The following is a 21,362-nucleotide window of genomic DNA, read 5'->3' as shown; positions in this document are numbered from 1 at the left end:
CCTGTCATTTTGCCAAGCAAAAATAGCTTCGTATTCCGTTTCACTTGGGAGTAGAATGATTAATAAAACTTCTACCAAAAATATTAACTGTTTTTATGCTGCCATTCAGAATGGAAGTAGATAGGTCAGTAGCATAGACTATTTGTTTGTCGACGATCATCCGCGCCAAAGTTCTTCACGGGTTGTCGATTGAAAACGCACTTTCCAACGTGAGTGTTGTATTGAGTAGGAAACAACCATGTTAGTTCAGTATGTAAAATAAATCCACATTTAAAAACTAATTTAGAATGTTCGGTTTCATGTTTTTGTCAAGTAGTTCTGAAATAGTCAGAAGATACGCTCTTGTATGTAATTAGAAAGTAATTCTGCAGTACTTCGTATCGTTAATCACTCCTGTTTCTGTATTTCGTCGTATACTTTGTAATATCCCTTTGCTCTTATTACCTGTGGCCGGTAACTATTGTACGATTTCCTGTAGCTCAGCGTTGAGAGAATGCTAGTGTAATATATGTGGAAGATATAATACGAGTATTGCTTTGGGCAAACCCAATGACAAATTTTCTTAGTAGTCATGCATCGGAAAAAACTGTAGATACATTGGTTGCCACTAAAGGTGGACGTTCCAGGAGAGTTCCTTTTCTAGTAAGGTGACCGAATTTTCTAGAGCCAAATTCGGACACATTACAGATTTTGATACTGAAAAAAGATCCTAATTAAATGTAATACATGCAAAATATTACTTTCGTTTGTTACAAAAAGTACATTAATTTATACTTCATTGGTACCTTCCATAATGGAGTGCTAGCATACCAACAGCATTTCAGTGCTGTGAACTTTCGTAAGCGTGTTTGTATTCAACACTAGATGAAAAAAATTTGAAGATGACAATCCATAGATGAAGCTATGACTGCTGGATTTGTGATATGCAAAAACACTGTTTCGACTAACCTCTCCTCCCGATCACAAAGTTCTCAGATTTAAAGAGTTACTTTAATGATACGGTTAGAAGCTTGACGCTGCTGCACAGACTACTCATAACAAGTTTGTCGCTTTTTAAGTGGAGAACTGTGAGTTATTGAGAAACTCGAAAAACACGTGTTGCATCTCATTTTTCGCCTTTGAGTCCGAAGTACTGATGTTATTGTTGAATGATAGAAATTCTTCTTGCAGTTGTTCACTGAATCTGATATAACTTTTAAATTTGACATAGTTATGATTATAGAAACCAGCTTTTTGTGTTGTGCACAACGATCTTTGGCAAGAGTAGAATTTCTTTGTCAAATGCCAGCTTTACTAAAATACAACAGTACAATTAAAGATATAATTCGCGGCGAATCTGATAATCATTAAATCCGGGACAAATAGGAGTCAGAAATTTCCGTTGAAAAAATTCGGGACAGAGCTACAAAAATACGTACGCCAAATGGTTGCAGTTGTCTTACGTAAGATACAAAAATAACGATATGGTTCCATTAAAGCCAGCAATTTTGAACCACGCAGTTCGTAAAAATTTCGTTATCGGTACGTTCGTGCTATCAGGAAATGAGCGCTGATATCAGTTCAGTTGGGGATAAATGAAGATGATATAATTACATTTTAGGAAGAAGACGAAATATTAATTGTAGGCATTGGAGGAAGTTCGCGTTATTTTTTCCGTATTTTTCTTGCTGGAAACAAGTAAATGACGCGCTGTCGGGCATATATTGTATAGCACTTACTACTGAACCTGCTTTTGTAAATTGGTCCCTTGCAGAAGTTAATTTTGAAAGTGTGCCGGAGGGCCTGAGGAACGCGAGTTCTAACGTCATGGGCGACGGACGACTCGTGCGGGCACTTGACGCACTGAAGGCTGAACCGAAATAGATCATATGCGCGTTCGCCGCCGGTCCTGGCGTGATCGGGATATCGAGCTGCCCTAGCCTAGCAGCCGGGCACTTTGCAGTGCTTCTGTCGGTCGCCAACATAACCATTGTCGATTTTAGTAATATATGAGATACGTCAGTAATTAAAGACTTTGATGTATAAAAAGCTGTGTTTTTACAAAGTGAGACTTTTAATACTTCTCAACATTATCCCCACCAATATTTCTACCTTTATCCCAACGATGAAATACCTTTTTATGACCGATGTAAAGAAGTCTTTGTCTTGTTTAAGCCATTCTCCCACAAAATTTTGACCCCCTCATTGTTACTGAACTTTTACTCAAATAATGTCTACTTCAATGGATCAAACAAAGGAAAATTCGAGGGAGGTAATCAGGACTGTAGGGGGGGATGAGGTAGTATCTTCCAGCCCATGTTTTCAGTGGATCCTTGGGGCATCTGGGCGGCATGTGCGTTAGCATTGCCCTGTAGCAAATTCACGCCTTTTCTTTGAGATCCCTGACATTTTTCTCTCATTGTTGGCTTTACTGGTTATCATAGTGTGTGAATAGACACACTGTTGAGCATCCCAAAAGACCGTTTTTGAACTGTTCCACCCATATGCAAACTTCCGTACTCTGTATTACTCTCACCATACAGTAAAATCGTGGATCACTGAATGTTGTTCTATTAATGTGGAAACTTCAAGCAGACCCACCATCTTAAATGCAGCCTGGGTTATAAACAAAACAGTTTTTATCCATCAGCTGTTATTACTTTGTCCCAGTGATGCCAACAAAAGTCATGAAAGTACAAAACTCCTCCCACAAACTGTTTCATTTCTGTGTCAGTTTGTTTCTTTGACTGCTGACTGTCCCTCATAGTACTCTATTATGACAGTGTCATTATGCTAGATACTTTTTCGTGGCTCTCTCACTTCATCACGTTTTGACAAAGTACTTAGGTTACTGAACAATAAATCTGCCAAGAAACCAAAGTCAGCAGTGAAATGAAAGACAGTGGGCTTTGGCTTCTGATGTTATGTATCATAATAGTTTGTGATATGTTGGACTTGAGCTAGAAACAATGCATTCTGTTTGGGGATGATGAGGCATTTTGGGGAAGAATTTCTCTTAATATACTTTAGGTTTTCTCTGTATTACATTAATGTGGTGTTATTTCAGTGTTGATTCAAATTCACGAAAAACCAGGCAGTATGAACCCACTTTCCAGTATGACATTGCACCCCCTCTTGCATTTAAGAATTAGAGATTCTGTTGAAGTGTGTCGTGGGAATGTGCGTTGGTGTTCCCTGCACTTATCTTTACTTTTAGTTTATTTAAATGATATACCAAATCAGTAATGATACTGAGGTAGTCTATTTGTGTACTGACATCTGTCCACAGCTTCAAGAAATTCAGAGATTTGTCACCTATCTCCACGTTGAACTAATATTTTGTTATTGTGTTTAATATTCAAAGTATGTGTTGTCTTGTAGCCCACGTCACATTGTATAGTACATCATCCACAGAAAAGGAACTGCTGTTTAATAAGCCCACATGGAATAGATGACATTTCCAACAGAGTACTAAAAGCTTGTTCCCAACATATAAGTAGGATTGTCAGCCACATATGTAGTAGCTCACTGAAACAGAATGTTTCCCGATAGACTGAAATATGCTATTGTCAAACCATTGCATAAAAAGGGGGATAGATCTGATGCTAACTACTACTGCCCAATCACACTTCTGACAGCTTTATCCAAAATTCTTGAAAAAGTAATGTATTCAAGAGTAGTATCACATATTTGTAAAAATGAAGTATTACCAATATGTCAATTTGGTTTTCAGAAAGGATTTTCAACAGAAAATGCTATATATGCTTTCACTGATCAGATATTAAATGCAATGAATAACCGAACATCACCCATTGGGGTATTTTGTGATCTCTCGAGAGCTTTTGACTGTGTGAAGCATGAAATTCTTCTAGATAAGCTTAAGTATTGTGGTCCCACAGGGCTATGTGTTGGGTCCCTTATTGTTCATTAATATATATTAATGACGTGCCACTCTATATTCATGAAGACGCAAAGTTAGTTCTTTTTGCTGATGATAAAAGTATAGTAATTACACCCAAGAAGCAAGAATCAGCTGAGGAAATTGCAAATAACGTCTTTCAGAAAATTATTAAGTGGTTCTCTGCAAATGGACTCTCGCTAAATTTTGAGGAAACACAGTTTATACAATTCTGTACAGTAAATGGCATAACACCATTGATAAATATAGACTATGAACAGAAGTCTGTTGCTAAGGTAGAATACTCAAAATTTCTGGGTGTGTGCATTGATGAGAAATTGAATTAGAAGAAACACACCGATGATCTGCTGAAACGGTTAGGTTCAGCTACTTATGCTATTAGGGTTATTGCAAATTTTGGCGATAAACATATCAGTAAATTAGCCTACTATACCTATTTTCATTCACTGCTTTCATATGGCATCATATTTCGGGGCAATTCGTCATTAAGAGAGAAATTATTCATTGCACAAAAGCATGTAATCAGAATAATAGCTGGAGCCCACCCAAGATCACCTTGCAGACATTTATTTAAGGAACTCGGGATATTCACAGTACCTTTGCAATACATATATTCACTTATGAAACTTGTCATTAATAACCAATCCCAATTCAAAACAGCTACTACAAACAGCATAGTGAATGCATTATTGTGGCCAAGATAGACACAAAGCCCATGCCTACTACAGTAGTACAAGTTTATATGCCAACTAGCTCTGCAGATGATGAAGAAATTGATGAAATGTATGATGAGATAAAAGAAATTATTCAGGTAGTGAAGGGAGACGAAAATTTAATAGTCATGGGTGACTGGAATTTGTCAGTAGGAAAAGGGAGAGAAGGAAACATAGTAGGTGAATATGGATTGGGGGGAAGAAATGAAAGAGGAAGCCGTCTGGTAGAATTTTGCACAGAGCATAACTTAATCATAGCTAACACTTGGTTCAAGAATCATAAAAGAAGGTTGTATACCTGGAAGAATCCTGGAGATACTAATAGGTATCAGATAGATTATATAATGGTAAGACAGAGATTTAGGAACCAGGTTTTAAATTGTAAGACATTTCCAGGGGCAGATGTGGATTCTGACCACAATCTATTGGTTATGAACTGCAGATTGAAACTGAAAAAAAAAAAAAAAAAAGCTCAGTCTTTAGGCCACAAGTGGCCCTTCCGGGACCGTCCGGCCGCCGTGTCATCTTCCGATGAGGATGCGGATAAGGAGGGGCGTGTGGTCAGCACACCGCACTCCCGACCGTTAGGACGGTATTCTTTGACCGAAGCCGCTACTAATCGGTCGAGTAGCTCCTCAATTGGCATCACGAGGCTGAGTGCACCCCGAAAAATGGCAACAGCACATGGCGGCAGGATGGTGACCCATCCAAGCGCCGGCCACGCCCGACAGCGCTTAACTTCGGTGATCTCACGGGAACCGGTGTAGCCACTGCGGCAAGGCCGTTGCCAGATTGAAACTGAAGAAACTGCAAAAAGGTGGGAATTTAAGGAGATGGGACCTGGATAAACTGACTAAACCAGAGGTTGTACAGAGTTTCAGGGAGAGCATAAGGGAAAAATTGACAGGAATGGGGGAAAGAAATACAGTAGAAGAAGAATGGGTAGCTCTGAGGGATGAAGTAGTGAAGGCAGCAGAGGATCAAGTAGGTAAAAAGACGAGGGCTAATAGAAATCCTTGGGTAACAGAAGAAATATTGAATTTAATTGATGAAAGGAGAAAATATAAAAATGCAGTAAATGAATCAGGCAAAAGGGAATACAAACGTCTCAAAAATGAGATCGACAGGAAGTGCAAAATGGCTAAGCAGGGATGGCTAGAGGACAAATGTAAGGATGTAGAGGCTTGTCTCACTAGGGGTAAGATAGATACTGCCTACAGGAAAATTAAAGAGACCTTTGGAGAGAAGAGAACCACTTGTATGAATATCAAGAGCTCAGATGGCAACCCAGTTCTAAGCAAAGAAGGGAAGGCAGAAAGGTGGAAGGAGTATATAGAGAGTTTATACAAGGGCGATGTACTTGAGGACAGTATTATGGAAATGAAAGAGGATGTAGATGAAGATGAAATGGGAGATAAGATACTGCGTGAAGAGTTTGACAGACCACTGAAAGACCTGAGTCGAAACAAGGCCCCGGGAGTGGACAACATTCCATTAGAACTACTGATGGCCTTGGGAGAGCCAGTGATGACAAAACTCTACCATCTGGTGAGCAAGATGTATGAGACAGGTGAAATACCCACAGACTTCAAGAAGAATATAATAATTCCAATCCCAAAGAAAGCAGGTGTTGACAGATGTGAAAATTACCGAACTATCAGTTTAATAAGTCACAGCTGCAAAATACTAACGCGAATTCTTTTCAGACGAATGGAAAAACTGGTAGAAGCGGACCTCGGGGAAGATCAGTTTGGATTCCGTAGAAATGTTGGAACACGTGAGGCAATACTAACCTTACGACTTATCTTAGAAGAAAGATTAAGAAAAGGCAAACCTACGTTTCTAGCATTTGTAGACTTAGAGAAAGCTTTTGACAACGTTAACTGGAATACTCTCTTTCAAATTCTGAAGGTGTCAGGGATAAAATACAGGGAGCGAAAGGCTATTTACAATTTGTACAGAAACCAGATGGCAGTTATAAGAGTCCAGGGGCATGAAAGGGAAGCAGTGGTTGGGAAAGGAGTGAGACAGGGTTGTAGCCTCTCCCCGATGTTATTCAATCTGTATATTGAGCAAGCAGTAAAGGAAACAAAAGAAAAATTCGGAGTAGGTATTAAAATTCATGGAGAAGAAGTAAAAACTTTGAGGTTCGCCGATGACATTGTAATTCTGTCAGAGACAGCAAAGGACTTGGAAGAGCAGTTGAACGGAATGGACAGTGTCTTGAAAGGAGGATATAAGATGAACATCAACAAAAGCAAAACGAGGATAATGGAATGTAGTCAAATTAAATCGGGTGATGCTGAGGGGATTAGATTAGGAAATGAGACACTTAAAGTAGTAAAGGAGTTTTGCTATTTAGGGAGTAAAATAACTGATGATGGTCGAAGTAGAGAGGATATAAAATGTAGACTGGCTATGGCAAGGAAATCGTTTCTGAAGAAGAGAAATTTGTTAACATCGAGTATAGATTTAAGTGTCAGGAAGTCGTTTCTGAAAGTATTTGTATGGAGTGTAGCCATGTATGGAAGTGAAACATGGACGATAACCAGTTTGGACAAGAAGAGAATAGAAGCTTTCGAAATGTGGTGCTACAGAAGAATGCTGAAGATAAGGTGGGTAGATCACGTAACTAATGAGGAGGTATTGAATAGGATTGGGGAGAAGAGAAGTTTGTGGCACAACTTGACTAGAAGAAGGGATCGGTTGGTAGGACATGTTTTGAGGCATCAAGGGATCACAAATTTAGCATTGGAGGGCAGCGTGGAGGGTAAAAATCGTAGAGGGAGACCAAGAGATCAATACACTAAGCAGATTCAGAAGGATGTAGGTTGCAGTAGGTACTGGAAGATGAAGCAGCTTGCACAGGATAGAGTAGCATGGAGAGCTGCATCAAACCAGTCTCAGGACTGAAGACCACAACAACAACAATTCAAAAATAACAGCAAAGTGCATAGCTACAACACTAGAAGAACGGATGATATTCACTATTCTGGATTAAATCTCACTTTGGCACAGAAAGGGGTGAATTGTGCTGCCACAATTATTTGGTCGTTTGCCAAATAGTATTAAAAGTCTGATAGATAACCAACCAACATTTAAAAGCAAATTAAAAGAACTTCTGAATGACAACTTCTTCTACTCAATAGATGAATTCTTAGATATGAAGTAGAACCTGAAAAAAATTAATTAATTAATTAATTTATGTAAAGAAAACTTATGTTAAAGTGACACGTTCCACATCATTACGAAGTGTCGTATTCATGATCTATCGAACAAAGATTAATGTATGTATCTGTATGTATGAATATAACAGAGGGAAACATTCCACGTGGAAAAAATATATCTAAAAAGAAAGAAAGTGATGAGACTTACCAAACAAAAGCGCTGGCAGGTCGATAGACACACAAACATGCACACAAAATTCTAGCTTTCGCAACAAACGGTTGCTTCGTCAGGAAAGAGGGAAGGAGAGGGAAAGATGAAAGGAAGTGGGTTTTAAGGGAGAGGGTAAGGAGTCATTCCAATCCCGGGAGCGGAAAGGCTTACCTTAGGGGGAAAAAAGGACGGGTATACACTCGCACACACACACATATCCATCCGCATATTGAAAACTCTTTGCCTTTACAAATGTCTGCTTGTGTCTGTGTATATGCGGATGGATATGTGTGTGTGTGCGCGAGTGTATACCCGTCCTTTTTTCCCCCTAAGGTAAGTCTTTCCGCTCCCGGGATTGGAATGACTCCTTACCCTCTCCCTTAAAACCCACTTCCTTTCATCTTTCCCTCTCCTTCCCTGTTTCCTGACGAAGCAACCGTTTGTTGCGAAAGCTAGAATTTTGTGTGCATGTTTGTGTTTGTTTGTGTGTCTATCGACCTGCCAGCGCTTTTGTTTGGTAAGTCTCATCACTTTCTTTCTTTTTAGATATATCTGTATGTATGTACGTACGTACACTTGAAGGTTCTTTGTGTGAGATGGTTTTGAAAGTGATTTACAAAGGTTTAAGAAAGTGAGCTAAGTTGTGGAACTGGTTATATAGATAATCTTGGAAATGGAAGTTATTTTATGCCAAGCATGACTGAGTGGCAAACCTAAAGCCAGCTACTTCCTCACCATACAATAATTCTAGATCAATATCTGCACATTCATCAATTGGTAAATTGAAAAAGAAACGAAGGACACATATTTAACACTACATTGGATAGGTATGGGTTTAATTTTTTCACTAGGTTAACAGAATTTAAAATGACTTGTTTTGATTTGAATTAATCTTTCTTTTAATTAGAATGTGTAATTTTCTTGCCAGCTTGTAATTGTTAGATATGAAACTTTAGCCTTTTTGTCTCATTCTTGCTTATCTATATTTTAGGTGAAACTAACATTTGCTGTTTTTAGGAATTTTGAATTTTGTCTAGATTGAACAAGTTAAAGTTTGAGTGGCAACTTTGAGCATAGGGAAGCAACATTGCTAATATTTGTTCATTATGCCAATACTAATGTGTTCACGTTCTTCTATTACTATAGAGCACACATTACAGCAAGCAGATCAAACGTGGCAAAGAAAAGCAAATATAGAAGATGACTTTAGCTTAGTGTTAGACTCAATAAACTGTTGGTTGCAATGCTGTTTTGACCAAATTGTACGTACAAACGTAATTTACTTCATTTGACCAGTCAATTATTGTAGTTGTCACTTTATTCTGTAGACTCATTTAGTAGTACCTTAATTTCTGATGGACACAATTTTTACATGAATAATACTCGGAAATCTCTGTAAACATGTGTTCAGCAGTTGACAGAATAAGACATTAGCTGCCCCCCTCCCCAGAAATCCACACCTACTGAATATATCTCTTTGCCTGCACTATAGTTCTTAGACTAAGTGAACAGTTTACTATACTAGAGATATTTTCCAAATGTGGGCTGATGTTGAGAGATTTTTCTTTTCTTTTCTCTCCAGCATTGTAGGTGCCTTAGATGAGCTTAGAACATTTGCCAGAATTGTGTAAGATAAAGTTTCGTAGGTTGTAGCATCTAAAACCCATAATTTTCATTACCATTACAAACTAGAGTGATGGGTACAATTTTTTCAGTTGTATGGGGCTTAGTGATACTCAAAAAATATGTTAGTCAAGAAAGTCTAATTTTGCATCGCATTCAATGGGGAATGGAAATGATTTGTCAGTGCATAGAGCCTTGTCAGTCAACGGTTTTCCGTTTGTAAGGCCTGTATTCGTATATTAGCTATATGAAGGGTTCTGTAGTTGGCAAATTGCAAAATTTTAACGCAGTTTCTCATGTACATTAACCACTACTGAGGAACTGAAAATGTGAAGAATTTGGTTTGTCTTTTTATTCAGAATTCATCACACTATAATCTGCTTTGATAGAAGCTTAAGTTTGTATATTGGCTCAACATAGAAACATATAATTCCATACAAGTGTGGGAGATAGTTTGTTTAGATCTCTCTATAAATTACATATGCATTAAACATAGCTCTGCTTACAGGTACACATGCTGACATTTTTTCCATTTGTTCTTCCTTAATTCTTTTTAATTATAGTGGGAACTAAAATTTTTTTCTCGGCATTTTCCAGGTATTACTAGTAAATCACTGTGGGTGGTTGTTTTTTTATTACACTGCTTAGGACGTGGTTATTTACCATATAGTGGGCAATAAGTTCAGTTCAGTACATTATTCCGCTGTGCTGGTGGTATTAAAGATAGGTTGAAGTATATGAAGCTGGTATCTGTACAGATATCATTGGTGATCTTGCAGCTCTTGAAGAATGAAATTATAATGAAATCCAGACCTTTCACTGCTTACATTCGTTGATAAATATCATTGAGGACAATTGAAAAATGTGCGCCCCGTCTGGAACTCGAACCTGGAACCTCCTGCTTACATGGCAGACGCTCTACCCGACTGAGCCACCAAGGACACAGACAGTAGTGCGACTGCAGGGACTTCTCTGGCACACTCCCCGTGAAATCCACACTTTCCAACTTTCTGTCCACACAATATATTCGTAGTGCCCCTGTCCACCATACTCATTACTAACGACAGTCAATCGACTGATTCCCGTAAGAGTTTGGGCAATGTGAGTGCATCCACACTCTCATTGGCTGGTAAGCTTTATCTATATGTAGATGGTATCTGTTCTTTCGGACAAGCCAGAAAGAACAGATACCATTGGTGATTGTGCAGCTCTTGAAGAATGAAATTACAAAAACTGCGAGTAATGAGTATAGTGGGCAGGGGCACTACAAAGGGAGCGTGTGGACAGAAAGTTGGAAAGTGTGGGTCTCATGGGGAGCGTGCCAGAGAGAAGTCTAGGCATTTGCACTATCCTGTGTGTCCTCGGTGGCTCAGTCAGATAAAGCATCTGCCATGCAAGCAGGAGGTCCCGGGTTCGAGTCCCGGTGTGGGCACACGTTTTTCAGCTGTCCCCGTTGATATTTATCAATGCCTGTAAGCAGCGAAAGGTCTGGATTTCATTACAGCTTCAAGGTTGAAGTATGGTGCTAGTGGCTGCCTTTTTGTTTTACTCAAAATAATTACTGTTGCTGCAGTGACATCATCTACCATTGAGGACATGATAATTGAAGACATTGACTGAACCTTTCATTAAATAATTTCAAAACTATTATTAGACAGCCCACTGCAAAAATACCATTATGATGATTAAAGTTGGTAACAATTGGTCAAAAGAGGTCGGATTAGGAGAATATTACAGAATTCTGAAATCACAGTATTTCGTTTTAAATCGTTCGTGCCACATACGATGCACATATGGTTATGAAATGTTTGTTGTTAAGTAAAGAGCTGTGGAATTACACTAAGATGACACGAGAAATCATATGCTTGCTTTGATATGGCCATGAGAAGTTTTCCCAGAGGAAAGAGATGATATTTCTGTTGCAGGCTTGCATAGATGACAATCTCGATATGGTGGAGTTCCTAGTAGAGCATGGTGCCGATGTTAACAGAGGTGACAATGAAGGTTGGACTCCACTCCACGCCACAGCCTCATGTGGCTTCATCAGCATAGCTAAGTAGGTGATTAAAAGTGTTGTTCATTTTGTGAAGACTAACATGTTATTAGTTTATATTTCATACTGTAAGTGAATCCAAGAGTTCTTTATCTTGTATTTGTGTATCCTACCAAATAAATCAAGATATTTTTGGAACTGTTTGAGATGAGTGCTTCATTGTGTTACTGGGTAAAGTGGACGTAGCTTGGATTAACAATTTGTAGTAGCTGTGATTCAAAAAGGATGTTACAGATAGAAATTCCAGTTTTTAAATCCTGTCAATGAAGATGATATAAATAGTAAGGAATGAAGATTTTAAACAGTGTTCAATCTGTTACTGCTCGAGCATCAGTTTGTTATAACTTGGGTCTGTTTCGTTGTCAGGCCGTTCAGTTAACATACCATTTCCTTGGTATGGCAGTGGCTTTGCCACTATTAGCGGACACAGCAAATTGAAACCTTACAGAACATTGCTGATGTAGGGTCCTTCAATCTTTCGTTTCTAGCATTGTTATAACAGCTGTTGTAGAAGTGCATAATGAGATTGTTTCAACATTGAGCACAAAGTAAAAGTGGCCGCTGGCTGCAATATACCTGCCTGGCATCTTATCCCAAATTCCCAGGACGATGCATCTTCTTCCTCTGCTGCTCAACTTACTCACAACATTAATTTACTATTTCTTTGTAGACAAAGAAGACCCACGAAGGCTTTCTGAGATTATATAGGCAGTGTGATTGTAATACACACATGGCTGTGCTGTATTGTTGGTGTGTTCTACTGTACTTCATTTGTGGACATAAGTGCATCAGTTGCAAAAAAGAAATATAATTTTCTGCTCTAAAAGAAAGGGGAAAAAATTAAATTTTTTGAGGTTGCAGAGATGTCTTCTCCAGAACATAGGATCTTTTCAAACTGCGTAGAGTGTAACACAGTGCCATAGGATCTTTTCAAACTGCATTGAGTGCAACACAGTCAACAAAAAGAAATATTAATGTCTCAAACTGCTACTTCTCATTACTTCAATTTTTCTTCGGTTTTTCTCTGTCCAAATTCTGTACTCATTAGACTGTTCATTCCATCCACCAGATTCTGCATTTTTTCTTCACCTTCAGTTAGGATGGCAATATTATTAACAAATCCTATCATTGATATCCTTTCATCCCAGTTTTTAATCCCACTCTTGAACCTTATGCCACCAGGGCCTTCAGGAATTGTTAAACCCTGTCTTTCAACTTGGCTTCAGAGCAGAACTGCTACCCAGGCAAATGTTCCTTACACTTTGGGAGCATGTAGTAGTAGCTCAGTGCAAAGCCCAGACTGTATGGTGGGCGATGATGTTCCAACCAGTTTTTATAGTAGATCTAGGTTTTGATGGGTGATGTGTGGGTGAATGTTGTGTTGAGGAATACTTTTGCCGTTGCTCAACAGTCCTCATCTCTGGTCATGAGCTGCACTTTCAAGAGTTCTCAACCTTCATGACTGTCTTGATGACTGCTCTTGGCTGCATTGTGCATTGTGACTTGCAGCACCACCAGCTGGAAACTATCTGTTTTTGACATCTGTGCATGCCTGTTCATACACCTGTCAGTGTGCAGCAAATTTCATTTGTTTTATGCTTTTTGTGTTAAACAATCAAATAATTGTGGGAAGTTCGCACTTGGTGGTAGCTTTCAGTGGGAGCTCCATTTTGATTGGCTACAAAGTCTAGACTAAGCATCTGAGTGAAGTGTGGGCATACGCTTGTTTGGTAACAGAGGCAAACCACTCACTTACGTGTTGCCAACAAGTGTATTAAGAGTTTCTCTCTGTCCCCAAAAATAGGAGATCCTTTCCTTTTTTTCTTTTGCAAAAGACTACATTCTTGTCTTACACCCCTTTACACTCCTTGGTCTTCCATTTTTATTGTTTCCTCTTGATTCTTTTACATATTGCATATTATCCGTCTTTCCCAATAGCTTACTCCTGGTTTTCGTAAGAGTTTCAAACATCTTGTGGTGAAACACTTTTTTTTTTAGATTGACATTCCTATGAAGGTCTCTTCATTTTTAATAAGTCTTGTTTCCATTATCATTATCAAGCACAATTTCAGAACTACCACACTAGTGCCTTTACCTTTGTGAACGCCAAAATGATAGTCGTCTGATAGCCCCTAAAGTTTCTTCTCTTCTGACTGAGTGAGGTGGCACAGTGTAATGACCACTGGACTCGCATTCGGGAAGCTGACGGTTCAAATTTCCATCCAGATTTAGGTTTTCATTCTCTAATTTCCGTAAATCGCTCTAGGCAAATAACAGGATGATCTGTTTGAAAGGGCACATCATATTTCCTCTCCTACCTCTATAAGAAAACCCTGAGCTTACGCTCAATCTCTAATGACCTCAATGTCAGTGGGATATAAAACCTTAATTATCCTTCCTTTCTTTCTTCCATTCTTTTGTACGTTATTCTTGTCACAAAATTTATGCTTCAACTGTAATGCTGATTGTGCGATAGTGTTCTCATTTATCCACCTTTGCTATTGTTGTAATTTTGTGGATGATATTTTTTCAAACATCTGATGGTATGTCTTCAGTCACAAAGATTCTACGCATCTACTTGAATACTCATTTTATTGCCACCTCCCCCCAAACATTTTAGAAATTCCGAAGGGTTGTTCTGTCCTTCCTGCTTTATTGATTTCAAATAAGCCACTGACTTCGTTAAACACTAAAAGTGACACCCCTGCATCTCCCATATTACTGACTCCCATTTGTTCTTCTATTGTGCCATCAGAAACCCTTCTCCCTCATAAACTCTTCGGTGAACTCTTTCCACCTACCCACTCTCTGTTTGCAAGTGGCGTTCCAATTGCACTCTTAATGTTGGCACCCTTGCATTTGATTTCGGCAAAAGTCATTGTAGCGATTTTGTTTTTGCTTCCTGGCACTTCCTATTTTTTTACGCCCAAGTGAGTTACATTGCTCTGTTCCTGTCTTTCCATCATAATAGAACAGTAAATCAGTGAGTATTGCTGTGGGTGAGGTGAATGGAAGGAAACCATATCACACACACAGTATAGACACAAAACTGTGACACCAACATAGTATTTGAAAAGATGATTAGATTACAATTTTAAAAAATTGTAATTAATATACTTGTTGCAGTTATTTATCTGTTCAATAAGTATTATTCTCATACTGTTGCAGTAAATGATAAAGTCAAAATTTTCAAGAATAACAGCTGAAAAGTAGTTTGATCCTACATATCCGTGTGCTATAGTGAAGATCGACAAAGGCAAATGTACTACTTTTCTCATAAGTATTGCTGTGTGAGATGTAATATATAAATTACCTGTAATGAGAAGATTCCCAGCTAAAAATTTCTGGTGGTGAAATTAATCTAAAATCAGCTCATTGTTAAGATTGTAACAGAGAGAATCTTAACAAACTTTCAGAATCTGCAAGAGCTTGTTTCTCTGTTCAGGCAACTATAAAACCGTTCATAGTTATAGGAAAAACAGTAATTCAGTTGATAACTTATAAAAGCTATTATGTTAGCAACATGTAAAGATGTGTTCAAGAAAAATTTGGTTGAGGTTTGTGTACCACCAGTCAGCTAACTGTGGAGACAAAAAAAAATGTAAGTGACTGGAATTAATTATTACGTAACTAGGCAATATTACGCCAAGGCCTTTCTCAAGCCACTTTATATTTTATTGTACACCTCGACATTTTGCATGTGAAAATGTGCAAGACCACATTTAGATCTTGAATCGACTCTAGATAATTTGAAACACGAGGGACCAGTGAAAAAGTTCAAAATACTGAAACTTCAAGGTAATAGGCGTTCAGATAATAGAAAAGAATTGAGGACAAAATTCAGATGAAGAAGAAGTTGATTGAAAGTAAATTGTAGTGCACACACACATTACATACATATAATCTTTATTTTAATAATGTGGAAAGTAATACATCCATCTATACATATGATTGATTCATACAGCACATGAAAAACATACTAATGAAAATGTTACACACCATGTTGAAAAAAAGTCAATGATTTTATTTTGAGAGAGTGGCAACCATCTAGAATTGTCCAATGGATTTCCAATGGTGATGAAGCACAGAAGAAATCAATCGCTCGTTTTAGCTCTGAGGGTGAAGGATTTTAGGGTATGGACAAATGACCTTTTATCACTTGATGTGACTGGAGTTGGCAGTTCTTCATTCTTATGTGGTAAAGGACTGTGGATATATTCTGGTGTCCAAAATTAAAGCAACAAGCTGCTATTTTCCTGTCCTGTATGTAATTTACGTTGTAATCATACAAACTGTCAGCAGATGTTCATAGGATCGTGTTCGGCAATGAAGATGGCATTCTGGTCAACGGACAACTGCGCCAATGATGATGTCACGGCATCTACCAAATGGGGTGTGTTTGTCGGATAGTCCCATACCCACAATTTCTGTGTAAACAGTCATAGATGGTGCAGTGTGGCACAAAGAAGACACCTGCCAGACTCTGTGGTGGAGGACCATAGGAAGAGTGGAAGCAGGCCAGCCACAAGCTGATGTGGCCTGATGGCTTAATGTGAATCGTTCTGTTGTTTCTCGGACGTGGCGACAGTTTATAGAAACCAAAACTGTATCCTGAAGACCAGGGCACGCCAACCATGTGTGACACACACACACACACACACACACACACACACACACACACACACACACACAGAGAGAGAGAGAGAGAGAGAGAGAGAGAGAGAGAGAGAGAGAGAGAGAGAGAGAGAGAGAGGGGGGGGGGGCTGTTATTTGGCTGTAAGGTCATGATGGTACAGCCATAGTACTGCACGACATCTGGCATCTGACCTCGTGTCATCCACTGGATGTGTTGTATTGAGGCAAATGGGGTACAGAAGGCTTCGGCAGAATGGCTGAGAGCTGCTGTGTGTGTGTGTACCTCTGGTGTGTCTTCACAGAAGGGAACGTCTGTAGCGTCTAATCGTCAACATGCTACCTGTGGATGGTAGAACAGTGGGCCAAAGTTCTTCTCAAAGATGAGCCCCCAATTTGGTCTGGAGAGTGACTCTAGATGGATTAATATCTGGAATGAATGTGGAACAAGATTTTGGGATCCAGATGTTGTGGAAAAAGACCAATATCATGGAGATCCCTAACGGTGTGGGCAAGGATTATGTTGAGCACTTGAACAGCTCTTTGTAAAATTATATGGGTGAATAGGCGAGGTTTAACTTTTCAGGTATTGTGACAAAATCTTGGGACATCATGTATAGTTGTTGCGAGATGCTGTGGGGCCCAGACTTTGCACTGATTGATGATAATGCTCGACTGTACAGAGCACGGGTTGTTGTTGTTTCCTTTGGAAAAGGAAGATACTGCATGCACGTTGTGGCCTGCTCGCGCTTCAGATTTTAATCCCATAGATCAGGTCTGGGATGCATTAGGGAGACGGGTTGCATCACACCAGCATCCACCAACTACTCTCAAAGACTTGCGAGCAGCTCTGGGTGTTATTGCCTCAACACGAGACTGACAACATAATTCACAGCATGCTTCGTCATTGTCAGGCCTTTATTGCTGCCAGAGGTGGTCACACCCCATACTGAGAGTGTTAAACAGTTGTCAGAATGTGTGTGTAAATCCATTAAGTTGGAAAAAACGGACAACATTTTTGTCTACCGTTACGCATGTTGCAGTTGTTTATGTTCCGTATTGTTTACATCGTTTTTACTATCCTATCACCTGTTTAAACTCTTTTGTGACAAAATAAATGCGTCCTTGTAAAATTTCCATTTGTTGCTTTAATTTTGTACACCATCATACATTTTCAATGTTTAAGTGCTTCATATATTGGATGTGGACTTATTGGAATGCTGTTTCCAACTATCTGAATCACACTGTAACACCTGCTAACTGTCAGGATACAGTGTTTGAAATGAAAAAAAAAAATCTTAAAAAATAGGAAGGGAGAAGACAAATAGCCTTTTACTAGCATGACCACAACTACTACTTCAATAGGAAATTCCTTGCACTGTGTAATAAAAATTTAAGTTATGACTATTGCTACCTATTAGTCTGCTTTTAACTCTGTTGTTCCATGTAATATCAACTGAAAACTGAAGCCAACTATGCAAAGAGAGAAGTTCACATTTCGTATGTAATGTGGGTATCAATCAGCACACAGCAAAATGTTAAAATGAATATTTACAGGAGTGCAGTGACATTTTAAAAGAGCAATTGAGAGAACAAGTCGGATATAAACATGGAAAATTAGTTATTTTATCAAGTGATACCCAAATAACCAACAAATGGTGGGAATATGACGAAGTAGATGATTTGGAGAATCCTCACCATCTTAGTGAAAAGTTAAGAGGCTTAGAGAGAATATACTGAAGTTATACTGTAATTTAATGGCAGTCGAAATGCTTTAAAAGTTGTAATTACACAGTGCAATACAACTGAGTACAGGCACCCTTTGAGATTCTAATGTACATGAAAGTATTGTTTTACTTATCACTGTAAACTTATAGACAGACATATTTGTCTGCCATGACTACAAATTAGTAGTTATCTTGTTTTTTCCTTTAATTAGTTCTGTCATAATTTTGTCTGGAAATAGTTTGTTTGGACTGCTGTTCATACAGCCTGAATGACACTTCTTTTGCATATTTGAAACATGTGTAAACATCAGTTGTTATATGATTGCACAAGACCCATTGCAATTACAAGACAGCTGGTGAACAGTGGCATAGCGAATGTAGCTGGTGCCTATGACACTTTATTAATGGCCCACTCCCCTTGGCCCTATTGGCACCCAGGGCACAACACCTTATTTGCGGCCTCCTCCTCGGTGCCCTGGGTACAACACTACATTTTATTGACACCACCTTCAGAAACAAATGCAATAATATAATACTTAGAATTTATTCTAGTAGTAATATATTTTCCACAAAATCTCGTTTGCTTGGAGACCATTTTGCACCCCCTCTGCAAGTGGCACCGAGGGTATGAACAACTTGTTGAGCCAAGACCTGTTGAGCAAATCGATGTCTCTTTACACGATCTGCAGGCTTAAACTCCTGTGTAATTTGAATCTTGTACACATGCATGTTCAGATCTTTCGAAAGAATTCATGTAGTGAACTTAGTGATAAACTCAATTGTTGAGCTCATCGGCGAACCGATTTTCAAGGGCTTTTGGTCACATTGTCATGCACGACAGCTACGTTTCCTTCTGTTCAAACAGAACAGTCATTCTGTTTTCTTAATTTTTGAAACAGCACCCATGGTGTCAAACTTCCAGATAGACTTCCGAACTGATTATTCAGCTGGAGTAGCATTATGTCAGTGTCACATGCAATTAACAAACAGTTGCCATGGCACTTTCACTGTTGTTGTAATAACTTTTTGTCTCTTGGATACATTGCTCAGCTGTCATCTGCTCCATGGTAAAAATAAACTTAAAACAACAGTGTTCACCACACAAAAGCTGTCTAGCTACTAGTGGGAACGATCATAGGTAACAAACATGAAAAAACCACAGCTCCACATCATTATACGACCAAATAGTGCAAAATTCAAATTCGTCCTTACTTCCCGGTCACCCATTATAAGGAAGGAGTGACTGCCAGTTTCTGTGGTACGGCTGTTAACTGAAATTGTTTACACTTTATTATAAAATAACTGGGGCTAATAGGGTGTTAGAGAAATGCATACCTTTCAGTTATTGTTGTGATGATTATTTAATTATGTTTATTGTATTAAAAACGACACTCATTGAATTTTATCAATGTTACCAAATAGATAACTAAGCTGAATGAGCAGCAGTTCTGCCTGTTGTGAATAAAATCTAGATTCCACAGATTAAGGTTGATGTTGAGATTAATCCTATTGTTGAAATTATTACTGTTATAGGAAGAATAATTCTTGATTTTTGAGACTTTATTTTTATAAATCATGAATTTTCTGTGTATGTAACGTCATCGGCAGGACTTTACAGATTTGTGTAGAATATCTACATGAGTGCTCTGCAGTTTGTAAGTAAGTGCCTGGCATAGGGTTCTTTGAACCCCTTCGGCCTATTTCTCTACCGTTCCACTCCCCTTCAGTGTACTGGAAAAATGAACACTAAAATCTTTCTTTATGAGTTCTGATCACATACTTTCTTATACTCGTCATTTCTCCCTATGTAGGTTGGTGACAATAAGATATTCTCACATTTATAGGAGAAAGTTAGTGATTAAAATTTCATGAAAAGATCTCGCCACAACAAAAAACACCTTTGTGTTAATGATTGCTGTCCCAACTCGCTTATCGTATCCATGACACATTGCTTCATATTTCATGATAATACAGGCCAAGCTGTCCTCCTTTGAACTTTTTTACTGTCCTCAATCTATCCTATCTGGTAAGTATCCAATACAGCACAGCAATACTGTAGCATGGGATGGACAGGCATAGTGTAGGTTCTTTAGTGGACCTGTTGCATCTTCTAAGTGTTCTGCCAGTAAAACCTAGTCTTAGTTTGCTTTCCCTATGCCATTGTCTGTGTGTTCATTCCAACTTGTTCCACTTGTAATCCCTAAGTATTTAGTCAAATTAACAGCCTTTAAATTTGTGCAATTTATCATATTATTGAAATGTAATGGATTTCTTTTTGTAATTTTGTGGATGACATCACACTTTTCCATGTTAATAGACAATTGCCACTTTTTGCACCATTCAGATATCATGTCTGTATTTATCAATTGGTTTTGATCTTCATAAGAATTACTAGATGGTAAGAGAGCTGCTCATATTGTCTCCTAAATGATTTATGTAGATTAGGAACAGCAGAAGGTCTACAATATTTCTGTGGGGAATGCCACATCACTTATGTTTTAGTCGATTTTTTTCCATCAATTACTATGTACTGTGACCTTTCCTGAAAGGGAATCACGAATCTAGTCTCTCAACCAACTGGAGCAATGCTGCATAGAAATGCAGTTTGATTAGAAGTCTCTTGTGAGGAATGGTGTTGAAAGCCTCCTGGAAATTTAGCAGTGTGGAATCAATTTGAGATCCACTGTTGATAGCACTCATTAACTCATGCAAATAGAGAGAGAGTTCTGTTTAACAAGAACAATATTGTCTGAATTTGTACTGACTGTACATTACCTTCGAGATAATTCATAGTGTTTGAACACAGTAAATGTTCCAAAATCCTACTGCAAGTCAATGTCAGTGATATGGGTCTGTAATTAAACGGATTACTCCAATTCTCTTTATTGAGTATAAGTGTGACCTGTTCAACTTTCCAGCTTTTGATACAGATCTTTTGAGTGAGAGGTTGTCTGTGACAGCTAAGTGTGGGGCTATTGCGTCAGCATACTCTGAAAGGAACCTTATTGGTATGCTATCTGAAGTGGAAGACTTGCTTTTCTTAAGTGATTTGAGTTGCTTTGGTCCACCGAGAATATCTAGTTTTAAGAACTCATTTTGGCAACTGTTCTTGATTCGAATTCTGCAATATTTACGAGGGTGAGTCAAATGAAAACCTTAAATTTGTAATAACAAATCGAAATTTCGCGCCGTTATCCTGTAAATTGGTAAGCAAGCTACAAACCGCTTGCAGAGTGGCCTGTAGGTGCCAGCATAGTGCAGATGCACACATACCGTTACAGTATCAGTATAAAGATGGCTGCCGCACTTGCGACTTGCACCAGGGAAGAACAGCGTTC

The 21,362-nt window shown here is 38.6% G+C and overlaps 1 protein-coding gene across 6 annotated transcripts in view; it reads left to right on the top strand.

The window, feature by feature from the left end:
• Window positions 1–21,362, top strand: part of LOC126260807 (protein phosphatase 1 regulatory subunit 12A) — a 350,453-nt gene that overhangs the window by 63,196 nt on the left and 265,895 nt on the right. For all 6 annotated transcript variants that reach the window (XM_049958170.1, XM_049958169.1, XM_049958171.1 and 3 more), the window contains exon 2: window positions 11,538–11,668. In XM_049958170.1, coding sequence (XP_049814127.1) covers window positions 11,538–11,668 — 131 coding nt within the window. The remainder of the gene's footprint in view (window positions 1–11,537; window positions 11,669–21,362) is intronic.

This window comes from Schistocerca nitens, chromosome 5 (assembly GCF_023898315.1).
Source record: "Schistocerca nitens isolate TAMUIC-IGC-003100 chromosome 5, iqSchNite1.1, whole genome shotgun sequence".
Taxonomy (NCBI): domain Eukaryota; kingdom Metazoa; phylum Arthropoda; class Insecta; order Orthoptera; family Acrididae; genus Schistocerca; species Schistocerca nitens.
Note: the sequence above shows the minus strand (reverse complement) of the source record. Positions and strands in the feature narration are given on the sequence as shown.